This window comes from Opisthorchis viverrini (assembly GCF_000715545.1).
Source record: "Opisthorchis viverrini unplaced genomic scaffold opera_v5_322, whole genome shotgun sequence".
Lineage (NCBI taxonomy): Eukaryota > Metazoa > Platyhelminthes > Trematoda > Opisthorchiida > Opisthorchiidae > Opisthorchis > Opisthorchis viverrini.
Genome location: NW_008751975.1, coordinates 97464 through 125351, shown reverse-complemented (window position 1 = coordinate 125351; position 27888 = coordinate 97464). Strand labels below are relative to the sequence as shown.

Genomic DNA, 27888 nt, shown 5'->3' with positions numbered 1-27888 from the left:
AGTGAAAATTACATTTTAAACCAGAGAACGGAGAATATATTGGCATTGTTTTCGCCTAATGCGCTAAGAAAAACCCAGTATAAAACCTTTCTTGTTTGTCTTCACTAAATCAGTAAATTGTAGTGGCACTTATGGCACACTGGTTTAACTTTCCGTTATGACACTTCGTGGGGTAATCCATCGGTTACCTGTGTCCAAGGTGAGATTCCACTTGTTTTCTGAGATAAAGCTATTCTCTGCTTTACAGCGGTTGATATTACGCGGTCGTGTTTTAGTCAGGTGGAAAAAGTGATTTTCAGGGGACTCAATACGCAGGCGCTAACCCGAGCTAACACCAAGCCGATCAGTTTGGATAATCACAACATGTACACTAGCGATGGTGGTTATAGGAAGTCAAGCAAGTAAAATTTTAGCCCGCTCATACAATTCTGATTCTCTGAGATCAGAATTGTAGCGGAAGAGAACCTCGAATTAGCCGTGCACTCTGATGTGAGCTTTGACCTCATGTAGTCACTTGTGGGAATGGGAGAGCAACATAGATTGTTGGCGAAGAAGAGGGTTTTACTCGTAGTCGAGCTGGGACTGTGTTCGGGATTGCCTAGTTCACCAGTGACGTTTTCTGTTCAGCCGATCCGAAAACTCCGAGAAGCCTTTCATTTGATGTGGTGTATTTGGGTCGTCCGTAGTGGGTACAGGCGTCAAGCGCTGTTACAGTTATTAGAGATTCTAACTCTTCCATGGGAATAAAACTAAACAGGGGTCCTGCTCACAGGACTTTAATCCCAAGTATATCCCACGGTGAAGGACAGCATTTGGGACAGCTAGGTTCATGAGGGTTTCCACAACTGCACATAAAGTCCTAGCGCAAAATGGTACTTCCAGTATGTCCGAGAAGACCAAGTCCCATTGTATCGTCTATAATGAGACGTTCAGCTGTAAGGACTTCAAACCATTATAATCGACTTGAATTAACGAGGTTATGCCAACATGTTGGAACTAGCTGGTTGTAGGAGGCTATCGTTGAAGCCCGATTGAAGGGAAGTTAGTATCACCAGTCTGCGGTTAAGTATCAGAGAATCAAATAGTGAGTCGTTAATTCAATAAAGTTATGTGCGAAGTTGGAATGAATATATTGTCTACGTTGGTGAACACGGGGAGGCGGCTGATGAGTCCTGTGGGTAAGCTTGACTTAAGACAATGAATCTGTGAGATAGGGGCCAGAGTTTTGCTCTTCTGTGAGTAGCGAATCCTGGATGAGGGTACACACACCCCCTAGTGCGAGCACATGGGTAGTAAAGACTGTACGCACTGCAACATGAGGGGTCCGTTTTTCTATCCTGTGCAAATGACGTAAGTCGGAATTTAGTGAGTAGTATCAGTTCGGAAGCCCCAAACAAGGGGTCACCTTGTCGCAGTTGTTTGGTTCCAGGACTACGGTGACCCTGCGAGCTACAGTGGTTGGAACCTAGTTCCCTAAGGTTTAGAAGTGTCGGGAAGATCAGTGAGGAAAAGCCCAACGGAAAACAGCAATCTGCCTTCAAGAAATCTTATTGCCGGTCAACGAGGAGACAAAGTCGTACTCTCGTATGCCGTAGGACTGGAGTCAGTAAGGTGTATTCCCCAGATTTCCATGTATATATTTATGGGGCGGCGATGCTACCTTAGCCGGAGTAAGGAGAGGTTGGGAAAGGTCGGCCCTAAATATCTGGAAGGTCCCTAACACTTCGTAGTTCGGACTCTGAATTCAGATACTAGAGGAAGGGCCTTTGAACAGAACCGTATTTCTGCAACCGGCTTGACGATCTGAGGCTCAAATGACCCTCTTCTTCGGCCTAAGTGACCCTTGTGGCCCTTACAACTCTTTATTCATTCGCCCCCCTCCACACATCCTTCAGTGCCTTAACTGATTGTCGATTGCCTAACAGCTGCCTCCTATCTGAGCTTTTGCCCAGTGAACTGAATCAAACTAAACCTTTATTAAATTTAAAGGATCCGATTCACATTGCTGCTTTCAAAGTTCGCAGTGTTAGTCCAACTGCTCCCTTTTTTGATGGATACATGTTGTATCTCCGAAACACACACACATACCCCAGTTTGATAACACATCTCAAATTGCTCGGGACGAACTCGGAGTTCACTCTTTGGATGTCTGGTTATTCTGATGCAGTAATCCATGGCATCCACATCGTGGGAGTTGTACTTGACCTCAGGGCTAAATGCGGTTTATTGGGCTGGATTGTAGCAAACAGTCGCCTTTTCGCTGTTTTACTGACTGGATCAATTAAACTAATCATATCTGGATGTGTTTATTTGTGTCAGCATGTGTTCCGATAGACTGCAGCCTTTAGGCTGAGAATGACGATTTTTATCGAGATTTTGGTTAGCATGAAGGACAGATCGTAATTCTTGCTGGTGGTATTAATGCCTAGGTCTGCCGACTTGGTTGTTGGGGCAGAATTGGTTGATACGCACCGCACAGAGCGACTTCCTCAGCTATATGCAGAGAGTCGTTTTTTCTCACAAACACAGACTTTAACACAAGCATTCACCTTGTGGCTTTGAGTCATCCAACTGCAAAGGCAACCTTGGACTTATTTGAACTCTGTGATAATCAGCTACCGGTTAAGAACCCTGGCAAAAGATTGCCGTTCATTTAGGAGTACACCAATTGACTCCGATCACGGCATTGTATGGGCGCTTATGTCTATTCGTCCTCCCCCAAGGAACACACCAGATGATACAGAGCCATTCAGTTCATCATTTGCACAGCGTATCTGTAGCCCAACAGTATGGGGTTGAGTTAGTTGAAGAGATCTGATGTGTCGACGGGTACGATGGTTGTGATAGTAACTTGGATAGCGATTGATCGAAGGCAGAAAAAGGTATGTTCACATCTTTTTAGACCATATGCACAAGTGTTCGTTGGAGTATACCAAAAAACACTATCTCGTCACAATCAGGAGCTCTGATTGAAGCCGAGGAAACCATGCCAGCAACCAACGACTATGATGGCGCTTGCATATTCCTCAAGCTCCGAATAGTGAAGAGCTTTTAGGCTCATAAAGAGAGAAATATGGTATGCTTTTACAACGGGAATCGATCTTCAATAAAGTGGAATCTCGTTTTTTTCTCAGAAACGTCTGAAACGATGGACTGAACACTTCGGAAAACAGCTTAGCTCATTTTCCTCAGCCTATCCTCCAGAAGGAGCATGTGAGCCATAGTGGGGGGTTTGCACCAGTCCATAATCGTCGACGGAAATCCAGCCTGAAAATCCATCACAACAAAGCACCTGGCTTGAGCGATTTGTGTTGTGTACTGTTCAAAGAAAGTGGAGAGTCCCTTGTAGTTAGACCGACGACTTTAGTGGCTAGAATGACCATCGAATGCACACAGAATGGAGTACCTCGGCCTTGACTGTCACATCCAGAAAGTTTGCAGAAACATTTTGTGAAAACCAACGGGGTATCACTCTAGCGGCCATGACCTCAAAGCCTAAGCAGGTTGATCCTCCCATCAAGAGAGTCATACTCGCGATAACCAAGATGGCTTTTGCTATAGCTACGGCTGGATCGATCATATTTCTACTTTGTAGCAAATACTGAAACTGCGTCTCTCCTTACAGTGACTGGCAGTGGTTGTTTTTCTCGATCTGAGATATGCTTTCGCCATCGCCGATAAACTGGAGTGTGGAAGCGTCTAGTGATGCAGGGTGCATTTCTAAAACCTTGCCTCGTATAAAGACCCTGTATGCGTGCCTACGGCAAATGCTGTTCTGAGTTCACTACATCCAGTGGCATCAGACACGGATGCCCTTTGTCGACATTTTTCCGATTTATTAATTTATATGCTGCATTCAACATAAGTTCGTTTTGTTCGTAGACTTCCGGAGACCTCCCCAAAAGCTCCCGTACACAGAGCGGTGTCCGTCAGGTGTCGCCACTATCTCCATTCCTATTTAATTTCTTGATCAATGGGATAATGAGAGGAATGCTGTGAGGTCTCCAAAGCCCCAGTGTTCTCATAGCCTCTGACAAACACCTTACCGATATGGAATATGCAGTGTGACAGCCCTGCACGAATCTGCAGGGTTCCGGTCGCGTTTGCCAATTTGAGACACCTATGGGATCCAAGCGGGATACCCCTAAATATCATCGGACGTGTGTATCAGGCTACGGTGCGGTTTTTTGTATGGCCAAGACTTGGAATTTTTGAGCAACAGAACTAAGACGCCTACAGTTGTTCGACAGTTGCACGAATCGGGTTCCGGTCGCGTTTGCCAATTTGAGACACCTATGGGATCCAAGCGGGATACCCCTAAATATCATCGGACGTGTGTATCAGGCTACGGTGCGGTTTTTTGTATGGCCAAGACTTGGAATTTTTGAGCAACAGAACTAAGACGCCTACAATTGTTCGACAGTCGTTGTCCCAGGACTGTACCTCGTGTGGTTTGGTGTCGGCAAGTCCGTAACGAGGTGACTGGAAAACGAGTTTTTGGTTGTGCGGCGGGGAATTCCATTGAATAATGTGTCTAGCACCAGGAGCTGCTTTGGTTAGGCCATGTATTGCGCATGCCAAAGGGAGTGCTGTTTTCCGTGCCCGGTTCAAAGTGGTGGATGTAAAGGGGTGGCCAATCGGTGACCTGGCAGAGAGGCACGAAAGAAGTTACGGAAAGTCTGGGTGCAGCCGGTGCTACTCATCTTCCAGAATGGGGACCACGTGATCCCTACTGCGTCTGTTTGGAGAGGCCGCAGGATATGGCTGCTGGTTGATGTCAATGGCGTTCTTATTGTCAGTTTCCATCCAGATTTTTCTGAGCGAGTGTCTGTAAGTGTACTTATTTCGGTATGATTGCCGTAAGCTAGTACTATGGCCCTTTCCCATCTATCCTTACTCTTTTCTTCACGTTAGGGCCCTCTAATTAATCACATTTGTACGGCAGTAGGACACCAGTGTTGAACACTGATCTCATGCTGTCGACGTTGATGATGCTCATGATGAAGAAGTCCAGCGTAAGGCAGCGACGAACATATGATGCCAAGTGTCTCGTTGCAACTGGAGTTACGCTGGTCCTTTCGTGGTTATCAAATTCAAAACCCGTTCCTTTTGGAAAATTCAATGCCACCGATTCTTCTCAGTTGTCTGAGACAATGTCTTCTCAGCTGGAAGCAAGTGGATTGCACGGTATCATCCTCATCAGCTGTAGGAACCGCGTACTTGTCATACAGTGGTTATAGCTGCCACACTTTCGCCTACGGATAATTTTGAGGGATGCAGTAGGTAGCTTGACACTGGAGGTTGATAAATTGGTGCGTAAATGCAGGCTTGTTAGTGGACTTTTAAGTGGGGGGATTGGGAAGAAAGTCATGCTTAGATGCACGAGCGGCATTAAGGACGCGACCGGGCCATACCTGACTGTCAAACTATTGATGTGGACCGTCTCGAGGTCTCCATCAGGGGCGACGGCAATGACCAGCGCAGCTGAGTTTGCTCGTAATTGCTTTCATATTTCTCCGACAAATCATTATTTGACCTCCCCTGACTATCTTCTACCCTTCGTGTGCTTGTACGAAAAGAACTTTTCCAGGAAGTAAGTCGACTGGTATAGGTAGCACGTGGCCAAGCCGGCAACCTACGCAGCATTCTCAATTCATTTATTGTGAGTGAGGTATTCCTTCTGAGTATCATTTGATGTACTTCAACATTGCTGGTCGGGTGTTTCCACCAGACTAAGGCAATGCTCTAAAGACATCAATGTCTAGGCACTGAAAGTCTTTCAACGTTCTCGGTGCTCGGCGGCCAGGTTTTGGACTGGTATAGTGATGTGGAGAGCATCGTAGCACTGTAAATTTGACCCCTGACGGATACGTTGATATCACCCCCACGCGACACAAAAGCTGCTTTAATATTCCGACTCTTTCGTGACCCGGACTCATATAGCTACCCAAGTTTACTACCTCAATCGGCTCATCCTCGGGCATGAAGTTAGGTTTCGAGCCCAATTAGTCTTGTAGTAGCACTCTACACTTCGCAAGTGTGAAACGCACGCTAAACTGTGAGGCGGAATCATTTAGATCAGTTTGAATTACCACATCATCAGATATGAGAACTGTCGTCTGCGTACTCGATATTTGTGAGCAGATGCCTCGGGAGAATTTCGACCCCACAGTATCAGAGGCTGATAGTGCATTCTTTATAACCTTACCAATGACGAATTTGAAGAGGGAAGTTAAAAGAGGACAGTCTTATCTATCACCACCTGATGTGGTGAACTCCGGCGAGAGCTTCCCGTATACCTTCACATTTCCGCCATAGTTGGCGTATAGCTCCTTGAGGAGGGTCAAGAATTTGTGGGGGACGTCTTTGCTTCACAGACTCTGTAATAGTGCCTGACGGTCCACAGATTCAAAGACAGCTTTCAAGTCGAAAAACACTACTATTTTTGATTGCTGGGAACAGTGTCGCTTTTCCGGATTCTACCGGAGGGTAAAGGCATGGTCGATGCATCCTCTTGCAGGGCGGAACCCACCTTGGTTCCCACGGATCTGTCTCTCTCTGTGTCCAGTCAACCTTCAAAGTATAAGGGAGGTGAGGTGGCTCAGTGGTTATAACAAGGATTCGCCGATCTGAAGGTCCTAGTTCGAACCCGACCACTGCCTCTCAACTTCTTCTGTCTAGGCTTGGACAACCTGGTAGTATCCCAGTCCTCATGCTACATTCGGGAGACATCACATTTGGGCACCGAAAGAGTGCTACAGCTGAGTGACTCGAAGGATAAGACCAGAGAGCACCTTTGATGCCACAGCCAGCAAGCTAATGCCACGGTTGTTTTCACAGTGGTTTATTCGCCAGCTGATATCGGGCACAAGGTAAAGACCCACTGCGAAAATTTACAAAGTTGATCGAGGCAGGATGTTCTTTCTTCTGCTGTAGAATCGTTACCAGATGCTAGTTAGCAATCCTGTTTCTCGGCCCAGTGAAAAGTGACACAATTAGCTCAGAATATAGGAGTAGCATATGTGATCTAGCAGATAGCAGGCTCACCCCTCCTCGTCTTTTCTAAATTTATAGGGCTGATAAATTGTACGCTTACATCCAATTGAATTCCGACAACAAGGGCTCTGCCTAGGTAACCTGCTACTCACAATGGGCTGTTGACGAGCAGATATAAACCGGCTTCATGTAGCCTAACTTCTGGTCATTTGGCCGCACACGACATCTCCAGCATTGTTGCGAAAGCTTGTTACTCTTGGAATCTAGGGACTACTGTTGTAGAGGCCTTATTTTTGTCGACAAAACCATGTCGTTACTGTTTAGGCAGGTAGCATGCCCTCCACTCAGCTGCCTAGTATAAGCGGTGTTTCTTTGAGCTTGGCAATTGGCCTTATTGCCTTCGTCGACCACCCCCTATTTTACTCTTCCCCTTGTCAGCTTCCTGTGGGTGATATGACGCCCTGCAGGGACATTCGTTCTTCTCGTAACCGCTACCTGATGTGAGGGGTGTGAGCGAGCCGCATGGCCTCTAGAACACTGTAGCTGCTCGAGATAACGTTTCTACAACTATGCCGTTGTCTTCGCAGTCGAGCGATAGTCTACGGAATAGAGTTTCCTCAGTGTGAAAATTAGGATTTTGGATATTTTTCTGTATTTGTTACGGAAGTAGAGTGTTGTTCTACCTTATTGGTTTATTTTTTCTCGACTTATGACTGACACGCCGCGACGGCGTTTCCTCCATCGGTTAGACAGGTTTGAATCAATCTGTGTTGGTTATGGAGTCTTAAGGAGGCACTGAAATTCAGGATGTCTGTTTTGTGGTCTCTGAGCAATGGGATAGGTTTCTCTTCTATTCACTCTCATATCATGGATGTCGAAGTGCATTTTGAAGGATTGTCTTCCTCCTTATCTGTCTCAGTGGAACTCTTAGAAACTTAAACTTATGAATGTGGGTGGAGCAGGTTTTTACTTGTTGGATTTGGGAAATTTATAGGTTTGACTTTGATCTTAAAATGTTGGCGTGGCTAAAACGTTGAAAATATAAGTACTTATAAACAAATGCGGACCCTTCAAAAACAGGTAACCAGGATTACCTCTGGGCCAAGTTCCTTTGACATTCATATGTCTAGTTGCTTCTAATTGGACCGAACACTGACGGGTTTTTTATAGGTGCATGCCAACGACGGTGCCAAAAAAGAGTCCCACAGTGGCGCGTTGGTTTTTGATCAGGTGGTTGTTGATGTATTCACCGTGTTCCGTATTTGAGTTGTTGTTCTACGCGAGTGCTTTAAACGAAGCGAACTGGAAGGGTTACTCAATTTGAGGGCAATAAAAAACACGCCGAAACAAGGCTGTAAAATATCCTACCTAAACGCGCGTGTTAATTGGAACTACACTTGAACATACACAGAGAAGGAAGGCTTGTTTCTTAGTGGTGGTTCTTGTAATAGACTGCTCGTCTTGGTGTCGGTTTTTGTGATCCCGTTCACGTTTGGGCAAACCTAGTCGGTAGATACCTGAAGAATTGAGTGCGCATTGGAATACCCTGAGATTTTGGAATCGCGGGTTGTAAAACACTCGAATAATGCATGTGAGAGTCAAGCGGCTTCTATGAAAATCTGATGCCGAACCTCAGGGACCGGCTATATGTGTTCGGCTTCGCCGATCTGCTTTTCAAGACGCGGTTCTTTTGAGCCTTTTTGTACTTTGCTGGAGAAGATGTTAGGCATTACTTCAAGTCGATATCAGTGGTCTTCGTGCTGTCCCATACCTCCGAGCCGGTCAGGGTATGCAATATTCTGCCCAGGAACCTTTTGGCAACTAGTGGATGACGCCAAGGTTGCCCCCTCTCATTTCGCCCAGTTTTGTCATGTACACCATAATGGAGTACACACACAAGGGACCCCGGATCTGTGTATTGAAATCGTATTCGGAGGGAAATCAACGGATTTGGATTATCCGGACGATATGGTTTCGTCGTTTTACTACTGATTGTCCGTGCAAACTTCCTTAGCCAAGTTACCGGAGGTCATACCATGTTTGGTGTCGTTTTGTACCTTTAAAGTGCAAATTCTTAATTCAAGGTTTTATATCCCCCTGTTCTTCTTTGAACTTCAGAGTGAAGAGTTTGAGTTTGTTGATCGTTTCAAATATCCTGGCAGCTGTGCAAGTCATCACCGTACGGTAGCAGATGAAGTTAATGCGCGGTTAATCAGGACGCGAGTAGCATTCGCTTAGGTCGGGTGAGGTTCTCAAAGGACACTGATTTGATCCCGCTGATGACGTCCTAATCCGACATGATGCTGTATATGTTTATGTCATTGCTATCGCAAGGTCTAGGTTCCTTACCCTTCATCGTGTTATCTTATTCGGACTAATTCATCATCCCTCCATTTTCCTTCCACTCTTTACAAAGGCTTATTCCTTTATGGCTGTGGTAGTTAAGCAGCGATATGTATTACTGCAAATGACTGTCAATGATGATGGAATCAGTTTCTATTCAGATTAGCGTAGGGTTTTTATATACAGCTATGAGAATATTTGTTTTGAGAAATTATCAACCCCATTTTCCCGGTTCTGGGGACTTTCAGGAGCCCTGGTGTTTGACAGCGAACTGCGAACGTTAGGACTGGTAAAATTGCCCACAAGTATTAAAGATAAGAGTACACATTAGGATGTGCACGCTTCTTTGTAGCACTCATTCAGCTGGCCCAAGTTTAACAACTAGTAAATACAACTTTCCTCAGCTACCCGAGCGATGAGGTAGTAACATTTATTTTTTTGCTGTTGTGAACCAATTAACCAAGTTGCATGCGGTGCTTAATTTTGTCGAGCATCGTCTGCTTGCTGTTAAGTCACTCGAATATGGGGCTGATCAATAACTACCCTTATGATGACTATGGCATTCCGCGATGCTGGTTACAGGTTCAACGGTTCATTTAATGTACAAACCAGTGCACTTGGTCCATCTGTTTGTTCAGTTTGGTTATTGTACCGCACTTTTGCAATTGAATGATTTATTAGAGGATTACTGAATTGGAAGGTTAATTCGAGGGTATACATGGCTGAATATTTTTCATCGGTGGTTGCCCAAGTGTGTACTAACTTCGTAGAGTATTGCTAAATATTTAGCAGCGTGCTCGTCTATTTTTAAGTGCACCATCTGGGAATATGTGATGGTCTCTACTCGTCGGAGAGGTAATTGAAAATTGTAAGTATTTCCGTTCACCTTCGTCACTATTGCTCTTCTATCTTTTATCCTTCGTTCTGTTTGAATAGAAGCTCTGTACTAACTTACTTATTTCACAAGTGACATTTCCAACTGAACCGAAACTCTCAATAAGTTGGGGCGATTAACCGCAGCATCCGAAGCTCAAGACACAAGAACTCGAATGGAAAAGCGTTCATATTGCGGAACAAATCCACTGCCGGGTCTTTCACATCTGACAAGGAAGACGAGAATGTCTGCGTAATTGCTTTACGGGTTTGAAACGAAGGACATGTTTGGAGTCTTTTACCTATCCGATTGAACCGTTCCGGTTTTGAGCAATTTGACAACAAACTTGCCACAGCTGAGTTTTGTAAATGAATCACGTGATTTTACTTGATTGATTATTCGGAATCAATGAACAGTTGGTGCGCTGGCTTTCTATGTATTGTTTTAGGTCGTTCGTGAATATCTCAGAGCAATTACAAGAAAGTCTCTTTATGAAGCTCTGAGGATACTACGTCGACATTTTGCTCTGAGGTTTTGCTCATAAATTCTTACATCTGTCGTACAGTTTGCGTAGACAAACTCAGTCTAATCATTACTTTAGAATATGACTTGAAAATATATTTCTGCACTTGTCCGTCCGAGTTCGCCGACAGACTCTTGATGGATAGTTAGCCCAGCGTGGACAGTAGTAAACTATATTGCTTGGCATAAGGGGCCAATTAAGCTAGTTTCAGTTCGCAGGGACAAAACGTCTGAACCATCTTGGAAACTTGTTCACAGATCCCACTATGGGAACCACAGAGGTTCCAACCTGTATACCAACCATTCAGGACCTGATTGCTTGAACCTTGTTGACCGCGTTAGTAGTCAACCAGCAAGCTCTGATGTTTCGGTTGAATAATGTCCAGATATACAATGAAAATGCGATGGCCGTTATCGTAAAATTTTCTACCTTGTCTTAGGCGATCACTGGTACCATCCCAACACAATGTCATTCTAAACAGCTTTCAACGGGAACAGACGCTCTCAATCCTGTCAGAGTAACCGTAGAAAATGGACTGCCGCAATTTAGCATCCCCCTTCCTTCACGACGTGACACATGCATGTTCATCGTAAAGCCGCTTCAACACACGGTCGGAGATTTAACCAACTTCATCATGTCCGAGGATCGTGGGGTCGACTACGTTGCATTTATCAGTAAGAGTAAGTCCTATTGTGCCTTACTTTGTGGTTTAACTATGTTGTTTATACTGGGTTTTTGTCTGATGGCGAAGAATATATGCATTTGTGTTAGGATACTGGAAGTGGATTTCATCTGTGCTCCAAAGATAAAACTATGAAAAACGTGAAATTAGTGTACCTAAATGAATACCAGTTTTCTCCAGATAACGAGTACTTTTACGCACAGATGAAGCTGTTTCTACTTTCATAATCAGCATCGTCATCGACATCATCATCATTGTCATTATCAGTCGTAAGAACCGTGGACTTGTCGTACAGTGGTTGTAGCTGCCACAGTTTTGGAGATTTGAAGAGGCGGGGTAGGTAGCTGCGTAGTCGAGACGGGAGCTGATAAATTGGCGCGTGGTACCCCAAGTATTCTACCATCGCACATTTAATTGCTTGAAAACATGATAAAGGAGGGATTCAGCTGGGTTCCAAGTGAGTCTCTCCTTAAAACCAAATGGTATGCAAATGAGTGTATTCCGCTAAAGTGCTATGTTTCTATGGTGATAATATCACCACTCCTCTCAACCGGAATCCCATCGGTCGGATAAGGAGACCGCCTTCTGGTTTACAATCGTTGGTTAATATTTGTGGGAGAATACAGTCCGCACATACCTCTGCACCTCACTGTTCAATCATTACTGTCTGTGGGTCCCTGTGGAAAGCAAACATTTGGCTGCTGTGTGGATGTTAGTCAAACCAAACTAATCGAACCTTAGTGGTACTGCGGCAAAAAATACCATTATTCCAGTAGGGCGTTAGTCAGGGTGGATTTTTACTGTAAGTTGAAGTAAGTCATATCGGTTGTCTCCGGCTGTCTGTCGATCAAAACGGTGAGCAGAAACAGTGGCGCCAGAACGCATAATGGCGACTGTCGAAAGTGACCTGTGTACATCACCAATTTAGATACATATAGCCTTGATACTCATACTGAGTGCGTGTATTTCACAATATCCGTGCGAAATCTCGTGCCTCAACCAAGTGGTAATGTGATGCAGGTCAGCCATCATGAAAGTTCTTTCTGTTGTCGCCACCTAATTTTCAACCTCACCCTTATGTGTCTCCTGTTCCAATGACCTTTCTTAGACGAAGCGCCCTACTGAAACTAAACGGATTGTTCTGAATGTAACGGCTCATTCTGCTTCGAAAATTCTTCGCTAGTTCACCTTATGAGTAGTCGGCTTCGCGTAGCTAGTGTATTACGATATCTCAAATATATTGTTAACTGGAACATGAGATGGCTTTTATGTAGCACAACCAGTAGAATTTCCCGTTAAAACAAAATTAGACTGCAAATGAGTTTATTTCACAAGCATAGAGATGTCATTCTCCGCCTGTCTATGATTGAAAAATAACAATCTCACTGTCTTCCTGTGGTTCATCCACAAGCTTATTGAACGAAACCAAGTGTATGTTAACACAGCGGCTGATCTTTGACATGACACTCGAAAACCAAATACCAGCGAGGAAAAATATGCTCTTGTTTTGAGTGAATAATCCATACTACCCTAAGCGTGCCTATGAGCCACAGCCGTACATCCTTCCCTCATATAGTAGACTCACGAATTTTCCAGGGCAGTACACCTCACTGCTTCACGAAGGGAATGCATGGCTTGTGGACCTACTGATCTTCATTAGGCTTGCCCACGTGACGTCCATACAGCTTCACGCCATGTTCGTCAGGGCATAGAGGTCGGACTAGCAGTCATTTTACCCTCTAGGTTGGGCGTTGGATCTTGAAAGGCTGCACTGCTTTGGTCGGCTTGTGTCAGTCCGCTGCAGTTTATTGATATCCAGATCTCAGTACACTGTATTGAGGCCGTAAACATTCCCCCTGTACGTTACAAGAAACAGTGGCTGAATGATGTCAGTGGCGTTCCAGCTGTCAGTTTCAAGATTGTGTGAATGAGCATTTGGAGATGTAAGCAGCTTAGACTGCTCTCAGTAGCTCAGCACCAGTTCCCTTCCCCATCTAGTATTTTCGCTTTTCATCCGAAAGTTTTAAGCGTAATTAACTAAACCTTGTGTTTGTACAGTAGTGAAGTATCAGTCACCACTGAAGCTGTCTCTGATAATGACAACTTCCCTTTTGACTCGACTTTGGCGCCCTGACGACATACCAGCCCACACAACAATCGCGCACGTACCAGTGCTATCATGCTACAAGGGCTCCATCCACCAGATTGTGTTGCACACATGGTTGGGGGCCGGAACAAACTACTGTCGACCCCATCCTTGGATATTATTTCTCAGCTGCCCGTCTGTCGCTTGTAACGGCTACTCTTCAGCTATTGACACGTCAGTGTTGCATCCAAGGAACTGACTAATAGCGCGCCACTGCTCAGATCTGTCGCTTTGCGTTCGCTTCTCGCTCATCATAACCGTTTTATCGCAGTCTTTGATGTGCGAGCTCTTAAACAGTTTGGCCCCAAAGGTTCTTTGACACACTATTGACACTATATCCAAAGACATCTGATGCGTTTCCGAAATTCAGTACAGGATCTACGTGTTTACAGCACCTTTGATACTTAGATGCTATCGCCTGCTAAATTAAGGTGATTTTCCAGCCGACGAAGAGGGTTGTATCCTCATTGATAAAGATCTTGTTTCACCTGCTCACTTAGATCTTGAGCTGAGGTCTCCTCACGTTATTTATTCAATATTTCCAGTGGGTTTCAGTAGTTCAACAATCTGGCTAGCGGGCTACTGATAACGATCTCGTCGGTGACGAAGATTGATTGGCGGGGGAATCGAAGAGAGCGAGTGAAACTGCTATCGGCTTTATGGACTACCCATCCCAACCATTCGAATCAACTAAGTAATCAGTAGATAGCGTTGGATGCACGAGCTATTACCACTACCAGAAAATGCATACCTGTAACTGGTGGCTACGATTGCGCACGCAACCATATCTTGGGTGCTCAAGATACGGAAGGACGACGGAAGACGTAGGGGGATTGCGAAAGCCCAAGACAGGAAGAAAACCTTCGTTGCAAGGAACAGCCGCGCTCTCTTTTGGCCTATTAGCTGTGTAAAGCTGAGAGAAGGTGAGTCCCGGGAGAAGCTAGTTGCAGGAAGGATGGAACAGCCATTCATTTGCAGAGTAGTTGAGTGATGAGATGAGCACGAATCGGCTGAATGGTTTAGCTGATCCCCTTCAACACAATCTCAGAAAAAACTTGACAAACAAATAGAATATCAGTATTATTGCGCCGCCGGTAACCGATCTCAACACGACATATCAATCCTCCAACATAACTGGTAATCCGCCGCTTATGGTTTTCACCTTGCTCTGTTCAAAGAATTTAATGGAACCCTAGCTAGCTGCCTGTCGTACTTCACTGTCGTACTATTTGTGTATGTGCAATTCATGGTTGTACGTGGACTGGGATACTGCCAGGGCGCCAACACCTGGACAGGAGGACGATTAGGGTCCTCAACCAAAGCCTTTGGCTCAGAAGCCTAACCGCAAGGCAGCGGTGTTTGGCGGGAAATGCAAATGCATTACCATTTCTACGGAACAAGTCGCCACATGTTCCAACCCCCAACCTGGAGGGCCAGGAGATTGTGTTCGTCGGACCTCTAACCATTGACCAACCTGGTGTGAGAGACTGTGAGTGTCGCGGGACACTCTCCAGTATAGCTCAATGGATCGCTGAGGTGCGCAAACCGTCACACCACGGTAAGGTCCAGTCTCTTCGTGACGGTCAGCCCTACTACAGAAGATTTGGAGCGAAAAAGAGATTGTTGGTGAAATGGATCGCTTTGATTCCAATCCTTGAAATCGACACACGGACGTCATGCGAAAACCATTGCGACATCAGCTCGGTAGCCGATTCATCCGATGTACTCTTTGTTACCATTCGGCTCAAGCTTTCGCCCTGGTTGAGGATGCATTGTTCATATCTTTGAGACAGATCACAGGTTACCCTGGTTGGGTTGTGTACTTCGTTTGCCAGAGAACGGCTATCTCGTATAGCCCTATTTTCCGAGCTATGAATCAGATGGAGATGACCCAGTGCTGGTCAGTTCATGATCTGGAAACTAAGAACCAAAGAACTTAACACTCAAGTTAGCCGTGATCACTCTCTCCTCGGATGAAGTCTCTTGGAGGAGACATCAATGGTTAGTAAACATGGCTCTGCCACGCAGCCAGCGGCGATCTAGCATCAAAGCTATTACCACTATTAAGTAGCAACTTCAATCCCTGCATTACGGACGAACATTCGATGTCGATGAACTGATTGGGCTATTGCAGCGTGGCTCTCCTTCCATTAACCCCTTCACACTCGGTGGAAGAAGCACGTTGCACACGCAACCCTACAATCCAACCAGCCTAATGTGAGCTACTCTACTATCTGCTTATCTATCTAGTTTCGATGAAGCTCACTCAAGGGAAGTCAGATAGTCTAATTACCTCAGTCTTCTGTATTCCATTAGTTCAGTTCTGTCTCACAATGATTTTGTTTTTCGGTAGTGCGAGGAGATTTGGGTTTTAGTGGAGATTTCGTCCTGTAAGTTGAGCCAATCTATGCTGAAAACCCGAGAAGCACTGTTTGTTTTGTTTGTTTTTGTTTGTTTGTCTTGTCATCCACAAAACCCGCAATGAGACCGAAATGTGCAATTGCAACCCGTGGTTGCTTTGTTTGATTAATAATGTTGCCATTTTTGTTGGCAATACACTTGTCCGACTTTCCTAGAATAGGTGTCACAGCAACCATGGGTTTCATTCAAATACTTATGTCGTTGCGCTGATCATTTTGTCAGAAGGTTATTTCATAAACTTATCAGTTTCAGTAGGATATATCTGGCAAAACAAACATCTCCCGTTTGCTAGGCTTTGTTCTCAAACTACCGCTGTCCTAGTTTGGATTTGCTCTCGAGACACCATTTCTATAGTATTATCTGACCATTGCGTGAACGTCACTAAAAAATTGCTGATTCGCGCAACTTTTAATAACACGGACAGTCGTTCCCGGTACCGGAATTGCATGAGTGGTTTTACGGGAAAATGTCTGCATTTATACGCACCGAGTGGCCACAGAATTGCAGCTTTTGAGCCGACTTGACCGGGAAGAGGCTGTGGTGGGTTTAAAGTGATCCAGGACAGCGTCGTTATCTCTTTGGTTTTTCTTCCTTGTTGCAGAGTTCAATCGGTCTAGTGCTGTATTTTGCATTTTGGTCAACTATGTAGGTTGTGTTCATCGCATTTGTCAGTTAAGTAGTCAATTCACACAAGTTTTAGATGGCCGACCCACCCTCCAGCCATGTCACGGGCAACTTGTTTTCTTTCCGAACTCCAGGTGGTACCAGGATAGCGAAGTCGAACACCATAGCTGACCTATTAACCTCGAACTTTCAACTGGTCATAAACAAGGATGTTTTTCACGTTGACACTACTCCACTAGGTAAGTCGCTATCTCTCGGCTTTTGGCATATTTAGAGTCTAGCTCCAGATTTCTTTCTTCCGGAAGGTAACATATCAAGTCAGGGCAACCAATACCTGCCATACTGGATAAACAATTTCCACCACCACACAACCTCAAAATACTGCTATCGGAGTTTCATTTAAATAATTGTTCTTGAAACGAATCCAGTATTCTTCACGAAAGTTATCTAATTATCGGATTGGCCGCATGGGGGTTGAGCGGCAGTATAGTGTCTGTTTGTGACAACGCAAGCTGCTTATCTGCAATTGTAACTTTCACGTCTGCTATGTCATTTTGAATGCCATCTAATAATTCGGTGTTTCAATCTGTAGATAGTATCTGTGGCCAACTTAGATTATATGATCTTGCTTAGTACAGTGAGTGCTTTGGCTCCCACAGAGTATTAGTGTGTGGGGAATCATCCAACAAAGCCGGTTTTTTAAGCTTTCTTGGTTAAGGCGTCACAGAATAAAGCAAGTGTCCAACCATTCTGTCTAACAACCTTGCTCTTTTCAGCCAAGCCGATATTGAGGACTCAATCCTTGGAGTTCATGAGTACATTCATGGCTTCACTTGACTGATTGGTGTGCTTTCTGTCCACCCAATACCATTTATATTAGAATGCCTCAAAACCCCATTGAAACCCAGGTATATGTCTTGGTAGATTTAATATTTGGTCGATCTGTTTGTCACGTTTACTTCCACACTTTCGTTTGTGCCAATTGATTGTTCTGGAAACGTAGGAGTCCCTGGGTTCGGAGCAATCATGACTCAATAAATACGAAAGATGCATCGAGAGGCCTGATAAAAAACTCTAAATAGGTGGAAGTGATTGCCAAAACTCATCACAACCGACCATGTCGGTCGGTCAACGTTTGGCTCCAACGAGAGAAAGCGAACGACATATCAGTCAGTCGTTATAAATACGATTTCGCTAGCCTAAGAGACGGTGTATTTAGAGCATCTGCGAATCAAATACTGACGACATCACTCCTGCCTAAGTAAATTAGTGTTGACATCCAAGTGCAATGGGGTTGTACTATGAGTAGGGTCTTTGGGAAGAAGAGTAGTAAGAAAGTAGGGACGGTGTATTATCTAGACATAAAATTCGACTTAAGCCTTCCCTTTTTGTTCGCTGGCACGCAAAACGTCGGTGTAATAGAGGAGGTCCTTATGGATGCCTACTTCCACCTCCCATTTTGTAACCCTTCTTTGCTTACAGTATCTTGCACACAGGAAAACGATGTCTCTTTTTTCGCGCCGAATTTCGCACCTCTGCAGAACCGTATTGACAGCCAGGTTCTGAATTCGGAGGTCAAAAGCTTACGCTAGCGTGCCCGGACTCTACCAGAGCAACTTAAGGAGGTCGAAGTTCTGTTATTGGCCGCTGGAACTTACTACATTCACCGATTGTTGCGGGTTTTAATTCTGTGGAGTTCATGCTCAAACTCTCCGTTTTGTGGTTGAGGGCTGTCTCTAGGGTATTTGCTCACGTACTGTAAGAAAAGCCAAATGATATAATCGTTTGCCTCCGGACAAAAATAAAACGAGTTTATCGGAGACGATTGGTTTGCAAATATCAGCAGGCTCAACTGCTAAGCACGCTAACCAGCTGATTCGAAATTTTCCGATTGCCCGTGGGATTTGTTTCTATCAAGTCAAATTAGTGGTATCTGAAATGGATTCGTTCATGATGCCAGCATGTCGTGAGAATGGTTGGGTTTGTGTTTGAGTCATGGGACGTTCTATTCCGCTTTTGAATTTCTCAGAAATCAGGAAACAAATAAATGCTAATCTTGTTACTTCGAGTGCTCACTGACTAACACTGGTGGTACGCAATGCATATATGTAGTGCCGGTAAGAGATGAGATTGTGGTGGGAATCACTGTTTGTAAGACATCGTCTATAGTTACGGTACCTGGCCTCAGAGAACTTGAGAAGGGATTACTGTAGCTCACTGTCGACAGTCAAGGAGAGGTTTTTCACCATGTACCCAACCGGTACGGATATTGCTTCTTTGCTAAGCGATGGATGGGTGCCTGAATATAGTTGATCTCTCCCTTGGTTCAGTGGATGATCCGTGGTTCGAATCCGAACTTCGCATCTCGACATCTCCTGTCCAGGTTTGGGGAACCTGGTAGTATCCCAGCCCTCATGCTTCCTTCGGATAGCACGGCACCTAAAGGATGCTACAGCTGAACTATTTTTTCCATGCAATTATTCCCGTATATTCATATTGACCAGTGGTGATTTACTAGTCAGCAACACGCTCTTTGTTCGCCACTGTTGCTTCGTTGCACTAGAAATGTTCACACTCATGGTGCGCTCATGGTGTCCTTTATGTGCAAACCACCATGTATCGACTCGTTCCTCATGCTTCTTCGGATAGCACGGCACCTAAAGGATGCTACAGCTGAACTATTTTTTCCATGCAATTATTCCCGTATATTCATATTGACCAGTGGTGATTTACTAGTCAGCAACACGCTCTTTGTTCGCCACTGTTGCTTCGTTGCACTAGAAATGTTCACACTCATGGTGCGCTCATGGTGTCCTTTATGTGCAAACCACCATGTATCGACTCGTTTGTCCTAGATATTTACCTTTAACGAAAAACGAGCGTTCCACTTACACCCTTTTTGGATCCCTTTGCGACCTAACTAACCAAGGAACAGAATCCGGCGCATCATCCTGTGATCTCTCGAATGCTCGGCTGATGGTTTCACGTCTAGCGAACGCCTTACATTCAGACGAATTTCACAAACAGCAGGAACTAGAGTTGGAGCGGCGCATCGAAGACGTTTCGTATCAACTACAACCATTTGAAGAAGTAAGTATTTCCAAGAATGCTGCTACTGGACTAAAGCATGTTTGACAATCTCCTATGTTGTTCCTACCTACGTGGACAGAAATGTTCAAATTTTCGAACGATTCTTGACTTGACATGAGTAAACGTCAGTCTTGTACTAACATGATACTAATTCGAACCTAATTGAGACAGTTACAGTCCAGTTGACCCACACAGTCTAATAAACAACCGGGGAAGCACCGTCACTTCTCACTCAAACTTATCATTGAGCATTTCAACCGAAAGGCAGCATAGTTGTTGGAATATACTTATATTCCTCCCCAAATGTGAGGCCAAACACAAGATCACGTGGTTGCTAGTATTCTTTGCCTCAGAAGTTATCACAATTGAGCTCCGGTCGGTGTACGAATGGTTATTAGGTAAGGTGTACCTTTGGTTATCTAACAGTTGCTTAAGTGAGCGCTTTAGTATCTGGTGTGTGAATAACGATCAATACGAACTGTTCGTCTATTGATTGGTTTACCGTGTGACGCAATGTTTGATCAGCCGTTGATTCGACGTACTTTATAGTAGATGTAAGAATTGATGACTGAATGGAGTGTAGGGTTGAGTGTTCAACGCGCTTTCATCTTCTATCCCAACCCTATTCATTTCTCCAACTCGATTACCAGATCAGTAAAGCACTCTAAATCACTATCAGATGCAACGATGTTAGTGCCGACATTGGTGCTTCACTGTTGTACAGCCACATAGTTTACTATAGTGCAAAATTTAATAATTATACTCAAAGCCTCTAAGTGGAAAGAAGAGAAAACACTGGGTGAGGCAGGAACCTTGTACTGGCCTATCGCAAGCGCTCAGCCTAACACATACTGCATTCAATGTCTGGCGGAGTGAATTAGTTGGCTTCTGGCATAACCGCGCACTTCACGACAGAATTATATGACCACCAGTGTTTTTTTCTTCATTAATTCATTCTGTGGGTGGAGGTGAATAATTCTGTGTTCGATAGGTCGGTGCCAGCTCTGGAGTATTTGGAGGATGCGAAACACTGCATTTTTCTGTCAACACGCGCAGCCCTCTTGTTTACTGCTGGTAACGAGCAGCAGTCAGTCTGTCTTTCATTTATAAATAGTGTACCTGAATACATTTTGTTCAGCTGATATAGCTTCTTTCACCGGGTGCAAAGGGACTAATGGAATGAGAGCCACGTTTCGTGTTGTTTGCTTTCGTAGACGGCTGTGATCCTAATTAAGTTTAAAATGCATAAAATCTCCGCATTGTGCGCATGATAACTTAAGGCGGTCCTGGTCACATACATTGCCAGAATATTGTAAAAGCAAACGTTTTTCCATATTTTTGTTTCCGTATTTCAATAGTACAGCTGTACGAAATCCTCTTCCAATGAAGATTTCGTCCTCTAGAAGAAGGCATTTGATACTGAATAGCCAAGAATCACTGTTCAACGGTTTCAGCCTTACCGAATATCACTAACATTGCGCATCTCACGAAACTTCGGGCTATTTCGAACTCGCGACCTCGTGCTAAGTAGTTTGAAAACCAGACCGTTCTGCAGCCAACGGCTGATCAGCAGTGTGATTGACTCGCACCTCTGGTGCAACACAACTCATCCTTCCCTCGCAGAATTTACATCTCGTGGTGACATGTTGACTGATTTATCTGATGACCTCTATGATGGGAAGCTCACTCGGGTCAATTGTTCTTCATTCTGAGTCACTTATAATTTATTGCTTGCCTATCCCGAGTGATAGTAATGTGTTTCCTGAAGTCTCGAGATACTTATCAGATCCGCGGCAATTGACCACGCTTGCCAGTTTGCCCATTTCTTAAGGAACGATGGTGCTCAGACCAACACTTCTCGACGGGGTCTTCTTTTATACCTGTTGGATGTCTATGATGCTGCGATAACTTCGTCCATTTTGGTAAGCTCCTGAAGGTGGTTTGGTTATAAGCCAAAAATTCGCAGCTCACTTTTGAAGCGATGAATCTTGATGTTAATTGGCCGGAGATAGCTCATTGGACGTACTGGCATTGAGGTCCATGGTTCGAACCCAAGCTCCGTATCTCAACTGTTTGTGTCTGCGCCTGGCAATCTCGAAGGAAGCACAGGGAATGAAATACTGCCAGGTCACTCAGACCCAGACAGGAGCAATTGATTCATAAGTTTTTCGGCCATGAACTTTCACCTCAACATATTGAGTCTTGCTTACATTATTTGAATGGTTTGAATAAGTAATCGTGAATGCTTTTAATGAGGACGTAGTTAGAAGAGGTACATTGGCCTGCTCATAACAGGATTTTACTTTATCCGGCGGGTCAATTTTCACAGTGAGTACAAAACCACAGATGTTCATCAAGGCAGTTTGACTGAATTAGTGACACTTTAGCTGGATCATTCAGGTCATCTGGTTTGCCTGATTAATTTTACCGGTGGGACCTGTTTAAGTACTTTGTGAAACATATATCTCCAAAGTTGCCTCTCACTTCGTTTTCTGCTATCTGCGAGTTCGTGGAGTGTAAACAATTCACTAAGACCGATTCCTGTTGCGTTCTCTCTTTTAGCAGTGACCACAAAACGCCAGTAACAACAAATGTACAAATCAACCCCTGGTTATCTTACATACCAATCCACCAATATGTACTTCCTTTTGTCGTGATATTTACGTGGATAGAATGAATGAGAGCTTGTTTTAACTAATATCTGGACAGCTAACGAATTTCTTCGCTGTTTCATCCAACCAGGTGCACATTTTGATAATAGATGACTATTATAAATAGCTAAACTCCAGCGTCATCGGGTGCAAAGCTGGGATCGTACTTACGATCGCGGATGAACATCTTTTGGATTTTGTGAACATAATGTAGCATAATAGGTAAGTTGTGTTTACCTACCGCCTTATAGCTTGGTCTGACCAATGCATTCCGTCCCGACTTGTTCGACGAGTCCTCTCCGTAATTGACGAGGAGGTCCGCTTAACACATTCAGCTGATAAATTGTCCACTCGTTATTTTCACTCCTTAGATCCTTAGGTCCCACGACCAGTTTCCAGTCAGGCTGACCGTTTTTCCTCACCCTCATATCCGCCATTTGTACTTTTGTATTATGTGTGCTTGTTTATATCACAGCTGAAAACTATGATCTCCAAAGAGGCGGCTAAACGAACACGTCGTCTAACCTGGCTCGGTCTTGGTGCGATGGGACTACAGTTCGGCTTACTAGCGCGCCTCACCTGGTGGGAGTACTCATGGGATATCATGGAACCTGTCACCTACTTCGTCGGCTACGGTACTAGCATGGCCATGTATGCATACTACGTTCTTACCAGACAGGTAAGTAGAATGGATTCCTTACTTATTTTTGTTCACAATCAGTAAGGCATGAAAGCATTGGTAAGTATGGTCCATTCGAGGTACCAGGCTAGGATTAGCTTATACGGTGAGTAAATAGAAACGGATAAGAGATATGTGTACGAGGTTTTCGACTGACGCACAAATGATCCAATATTATTCTGTTCGGTCTGTTAAGTTGAACAAGCTCCTTTTCTTAGCTATTGCTTTTTGAAGGTCTCTTGCGCGCCACAAAATTCCTGACTACAATCTTTTCTGTCTGGGACTGGACCCTCCAAATTTAGCTTGTATGTATACAAGGGGCAACCTAAGGATAGAGCACGTCCCATTAGAGACAACATGATCGTTCGTATTCCTTACCTTAGTGGATCTAAGTAATATTTGTTGTCCCTCACAAATACATCATTACCCCACATTCATTTGGGCAGCTGCTACGTTAAATGTGTTTTTTATGAAATCACTCCTTTGATCGTCAGTCAAGAGCTTTCTTGTGTTTCAGCGGAAACTGCACATTTTAGAAATGGAGCTTTGTGAAATGATTGTTAAGAAACACAATAGCCCCTCTTGTTCGTGTTGCCTTCGCACTGGTATAATTTATTAACCTGTTGGAAATCAACTACTACGAATACGACAAAGTGACTTGATTCCTATTCGAAACAACCGTCTTCTGTCAAGGCTAGTCATTGAAAGCTACTATGTACTGAATGCTGTTCGGACGGTTGTCTTGGCCTGTCCAGCGGTAATATGCTAGCCAAACGATGCTTTTCAACTTCTCTTGCTCTGGAATATCTAGTAGCCATCAACCACGGCACACAAGTCAGACGATTTGAGGTATTTTTAATATAGACTTCCCTTAATCCATTCCACCAGGGCACTCAGAGGCTGAGAAAGGTTGATTTTTGTATTTACTTCCATCAGAGACAAAACATTTACCATTTGCAGGTAACAGCTGAAGTAAAAGCGAGTTACTGAGATTGGACGACACATTTTTCTGAGGAAGGTAGTGGTTCAGATCCAATTCCTGGGCAGTCGGATAGCTTGAATAAATAGCGTTTCGGCACTGGGGCACTGTGCTTTTTTCAACGAATTTTTTGGGTTTAGTAGTGTGGCGGTATGGTGAGAGCATGATCAGCTAGGTGGGTCATCTTAGAGGTGATGTTTTGCAGTCAATTACTTGCAGTTTGGTGTGGACGTTAGTACTTTGACTCGTTTTGCCGCGAGGACCTGGCAACTTATCTGGCGTACGTTCTGGGATCCATTGTGAAAAACATCTCTCAGCCCTGCCACAACTGCAAGGGAACCTAGATGACATGCGAAACAGGGTACTCACGAAAACTCCGGGGTCTATTTTGTAACCTAATCTCTCGAGTCATCGACAACAGACGCAGCTGAGCTGCTCCGTGAATATGGCTTAGGGCGTGGTAAAGTTTCCACTTGATGTTGCTTGATACATGGTTGCCCATAATTGTAGACACCACTATATCTTTCCTCTTGGCTAGATGAACCGAACTGAGTGCAGCGTTTTGTTGGTTACGCAAGTTAATATACTGTTCGGAGTGCCCCTTTGCCAACAGAATCATCTTCAACAAACCAATGGGTGGTTGATCGGTTGTGCCAGTAATTTCAGCTCTGCGAAACGTTTTTAACGAGGTCTGGCTTGCGAACCATTGGAAAAAGCTCCTGAAGTGAAAAGTTGACCACTCTATGTAACCTTACAATGAACGCTCCAAACTCAAATCCGGATATAGGGCAATTAGTATATCAAGGAAAGATAAACTAGCATTCATTTCACTCTCTCGGAATGCAGACAAATAAGAGCGAATATCAAAACCACATCGGAATGATAGCCAATCACTTGTACAGGGACACACCGAAAATCTATCTTCACGAGAAAGGTCTCAGCTAGGTCGGACCCTTACAGGGATTGCCTACTTACCAATAGACAGTTTCTTTAAATACAAAGCAAATGTTTCGGGCGTAAATAAAGAATAAATTTGAGAGTGTAAAGTGATATCAACCGGCCATTCAAGTAGTCTACACCATAGCCTCATTTTTGAGGACATAATGAGGAAATGGAATACAGTATCAGAACCCATTCGATTTATACCTGCCATGGATTTGGAAGGAATGCACAAGAACTGTGACACTATCAGACTGGCAAATAATAGACAAGAGCAATTGAAGAACCAGAGTTGGGTGCGTACTAAGAAACTTCCGCCCAGAGCCACACGATGTCTTGAAGTCAGTGGGCTGAAAACTAAGGCGCACATCACGTTGGAGACCGTCGGTTTTTGCACACTCGTCTGTGGATGGCTTTCCAGCACTGCACATGAAAACAGTACTGCCAAAATTTTCGCAGACGTATCTCCGTTAGCACCCACTAATTATGATCATAAATTCGGCAGTGAACTGTTTTTGCAGCCGTAAACCTTCCATTGGGCAGTTTGGTTCTATATCAGGTCCTCATCTGGTCACAACTCATTCCTACCTCTTCACGGCACCTGTGGCTATGTGGTTGTCCTATGCCTCACTTAGCAATGCTGTTAAACAGAATTATCGGGCTAGTGTGTGCCTGTTAAAACCCACAAGACGTCAGGTGTCCACAACGTATACATTTATGGTGCATCCTATCATTGTAGATCACTCAGTCAGCTTGGTGGCGGCATGCCTGGTTATCTAGCTGATACTTTGCGGTGTCAGTCGAGATATCGTGGTATCTTTCTTGATATGACATTACTTATGAGGCTGATGAACACTCCTCGAGAACCCAACGTCGGTTTTTCTCTTCGTAGGGTGTAACATAAATAGAAATACTTCGACCGCAGAAGTATCTTTCCAAGTGGAACATGAAACTGCACGTTGGCCTGGGAAATACCACCAGTTAACACCAATCTTACTTGCAAAAGAGTGTATGACTCCACCCACTTACGATGCTATCTTCAGGTAAAACATAATTTAAAAGGAAAACAGAGAGATGCCAATGGTAACTACGATGTCCTTCAGTATTGACGGAATTGATGAGGATTTAAGTATATGATTTCTTTATTTTTGTTTCATTTGCCTACAGGACTACAGCTTTCCACAAGTCTTTGATCGCGAATATTTGAAACGGTTCTACAAATGCGCTGACAAGCATGCCTTTGACGTGAATCGCTACAATGAGTTGCGGGAACAACTAGCTGATCTGAAATCCGAGCTTCGCCGATTACGGGACCCTCTGCTTTGTAATCTTCCTCTGCAACAGACAGCCTACCTGGTGGCTGAACAAGCAATCGAAGCTGTGAATCGGGGTCCGGCACAACATTCAGTTCCGCGCAAGCCGACTACCGGTATCAATGAAAAGCCATGAGGCCCGACAACAAATTTTCCACGATACACGTCACTTGACTTTGAAGATCGACCGACGATGGCACTGGTACTGAACAAATTTCAATTAACGATCACGTGAGCCAGAACCTGTCCGTTCTTCCATGGTCATCGATTTTTCAGTTTTGAAATGTGAAATTGTACATAGTGCCTCTCAAGTGTGACTTTATTCTTTAGTTTGAATTTTTACCCCCGTCGGGTCTATTTCAATGAAATTTTTAACCAATGCCAGTAGGTGACATCCGTGTGTAACATCCAGATTCCTCTCTTTTTTATTCAACTATTGCTGAGTTGCTTTCCTATGGAAGATTAAACTTCCTACCAGACTCCACAATGCCTGCCTGTATGCTCTCTCACTCCCTCTGCCTTTCCTCACCACTTTTGCTTCAAACGTCTTCATTTACTTCATTTGTTTTACAGTATATTTGCTATTCGATTATATTTTTACTGCAAGTGGTCAACTTTAGTTCTCTTTTGACATATTTGGAGAAATTTTTTCTACATATGTTTCCCTAATTTACTTAATGGGTTCCGCTTGTTTGGCTTTGTACAGCCGTTTTCATCAACAGGGTTTAGGCATTTTTAGGCTTTTAAAGAGAACAGTGAACTTCCTCTAGGTATTAGCCTTTACAAGCAGCCGATCACCTAAACATTCCAGCAGTGATCGTTGTTGCGCGCCCCCATTGATTTCCCATAATTTGATCGACCTTTCGATGGAGACAACGGTACATTTATCTGCGTAGGTTTTGAAATGTCTGTATTGATGAATGGAAAGCGCCGCATAATGTTTTTTTGCATTTGTGCATATGACGGACAATCCCAAATAAGTCTTTTCTTTGTGTATTCGGTCACCGAATTTCCTATTTCATGGAACAGAACACACAATAAGAGCAGCTAGACCGACTGGACCAATGCTTGCTAAGGCTGGCGTGGAAGACACTAGTATTTATTAAATCTGACATCGGAACACAAGTGAAAAGGTAAATGACTATTGGACGTTTGATGGGCCAGCGGAATGATTGCGGTTGCTAGGTGCTCTCCTAGCTCTACTGTAAAGGGCTTTGGGTGGCCACAAAGTACGAAGTGAGATGTCATTGTCCATCTTATGTGGAGCTTAGGTTGGTTTAATCGGTTGAAAAGGTGTTAGGGGAAATTACTTGGCTTGAGGCTGTAAGATTGTCAAAATGATGGGGATGAAATTTTACAGTTGCTGTTTTCTCAAGGTACATGCGTACATTCGTACGTCTTAGATCATCTTCACAGACTTTAAGTAGGTTGGATAACATCCTTTAAGCCAATGGTGTTTGGTCACTCAACGTTTCCGTGGTTATAAGTGTCAGGGTCTTTTTGTACACTGTTTCCAAGACCAACAAATTCGGACTCATGATATAACGTTATCATCAAATTTGAAAGAAACGCGTCAACAACACACTATCAGCTTAGGTTTTGTTGGCACGAATCAACTAGGCACAATC

General features: G+C 44.2%; 1 protein-coding gene across 1 annotated transcript; it reads left to right on the top strand.

Moving 5' to 3' along the window:
• Positions 1–124: 124 nt before the first annotated feature.
• On the top strand, positions 125–27090 carry T265_09926 (hypothetical protein; the record flags this gene model as incomplete). Its single annotated transcript, XM_009176147.1, has 6 exons — positions 125–199; positions 11176–11416; positions 16744–16848; positions 19539–19699; positions 22826–23029; positions 26115–27090. 6 exons carry the CDS (start codon positions 158–160, stop codon positions 26394–26396), a joined length of 1035 nt encoding a protein of 344 aa, XP_009174411.1.
• Between the last annotated feature and the right edge of the window lie 798 nt (positions 27091–27888).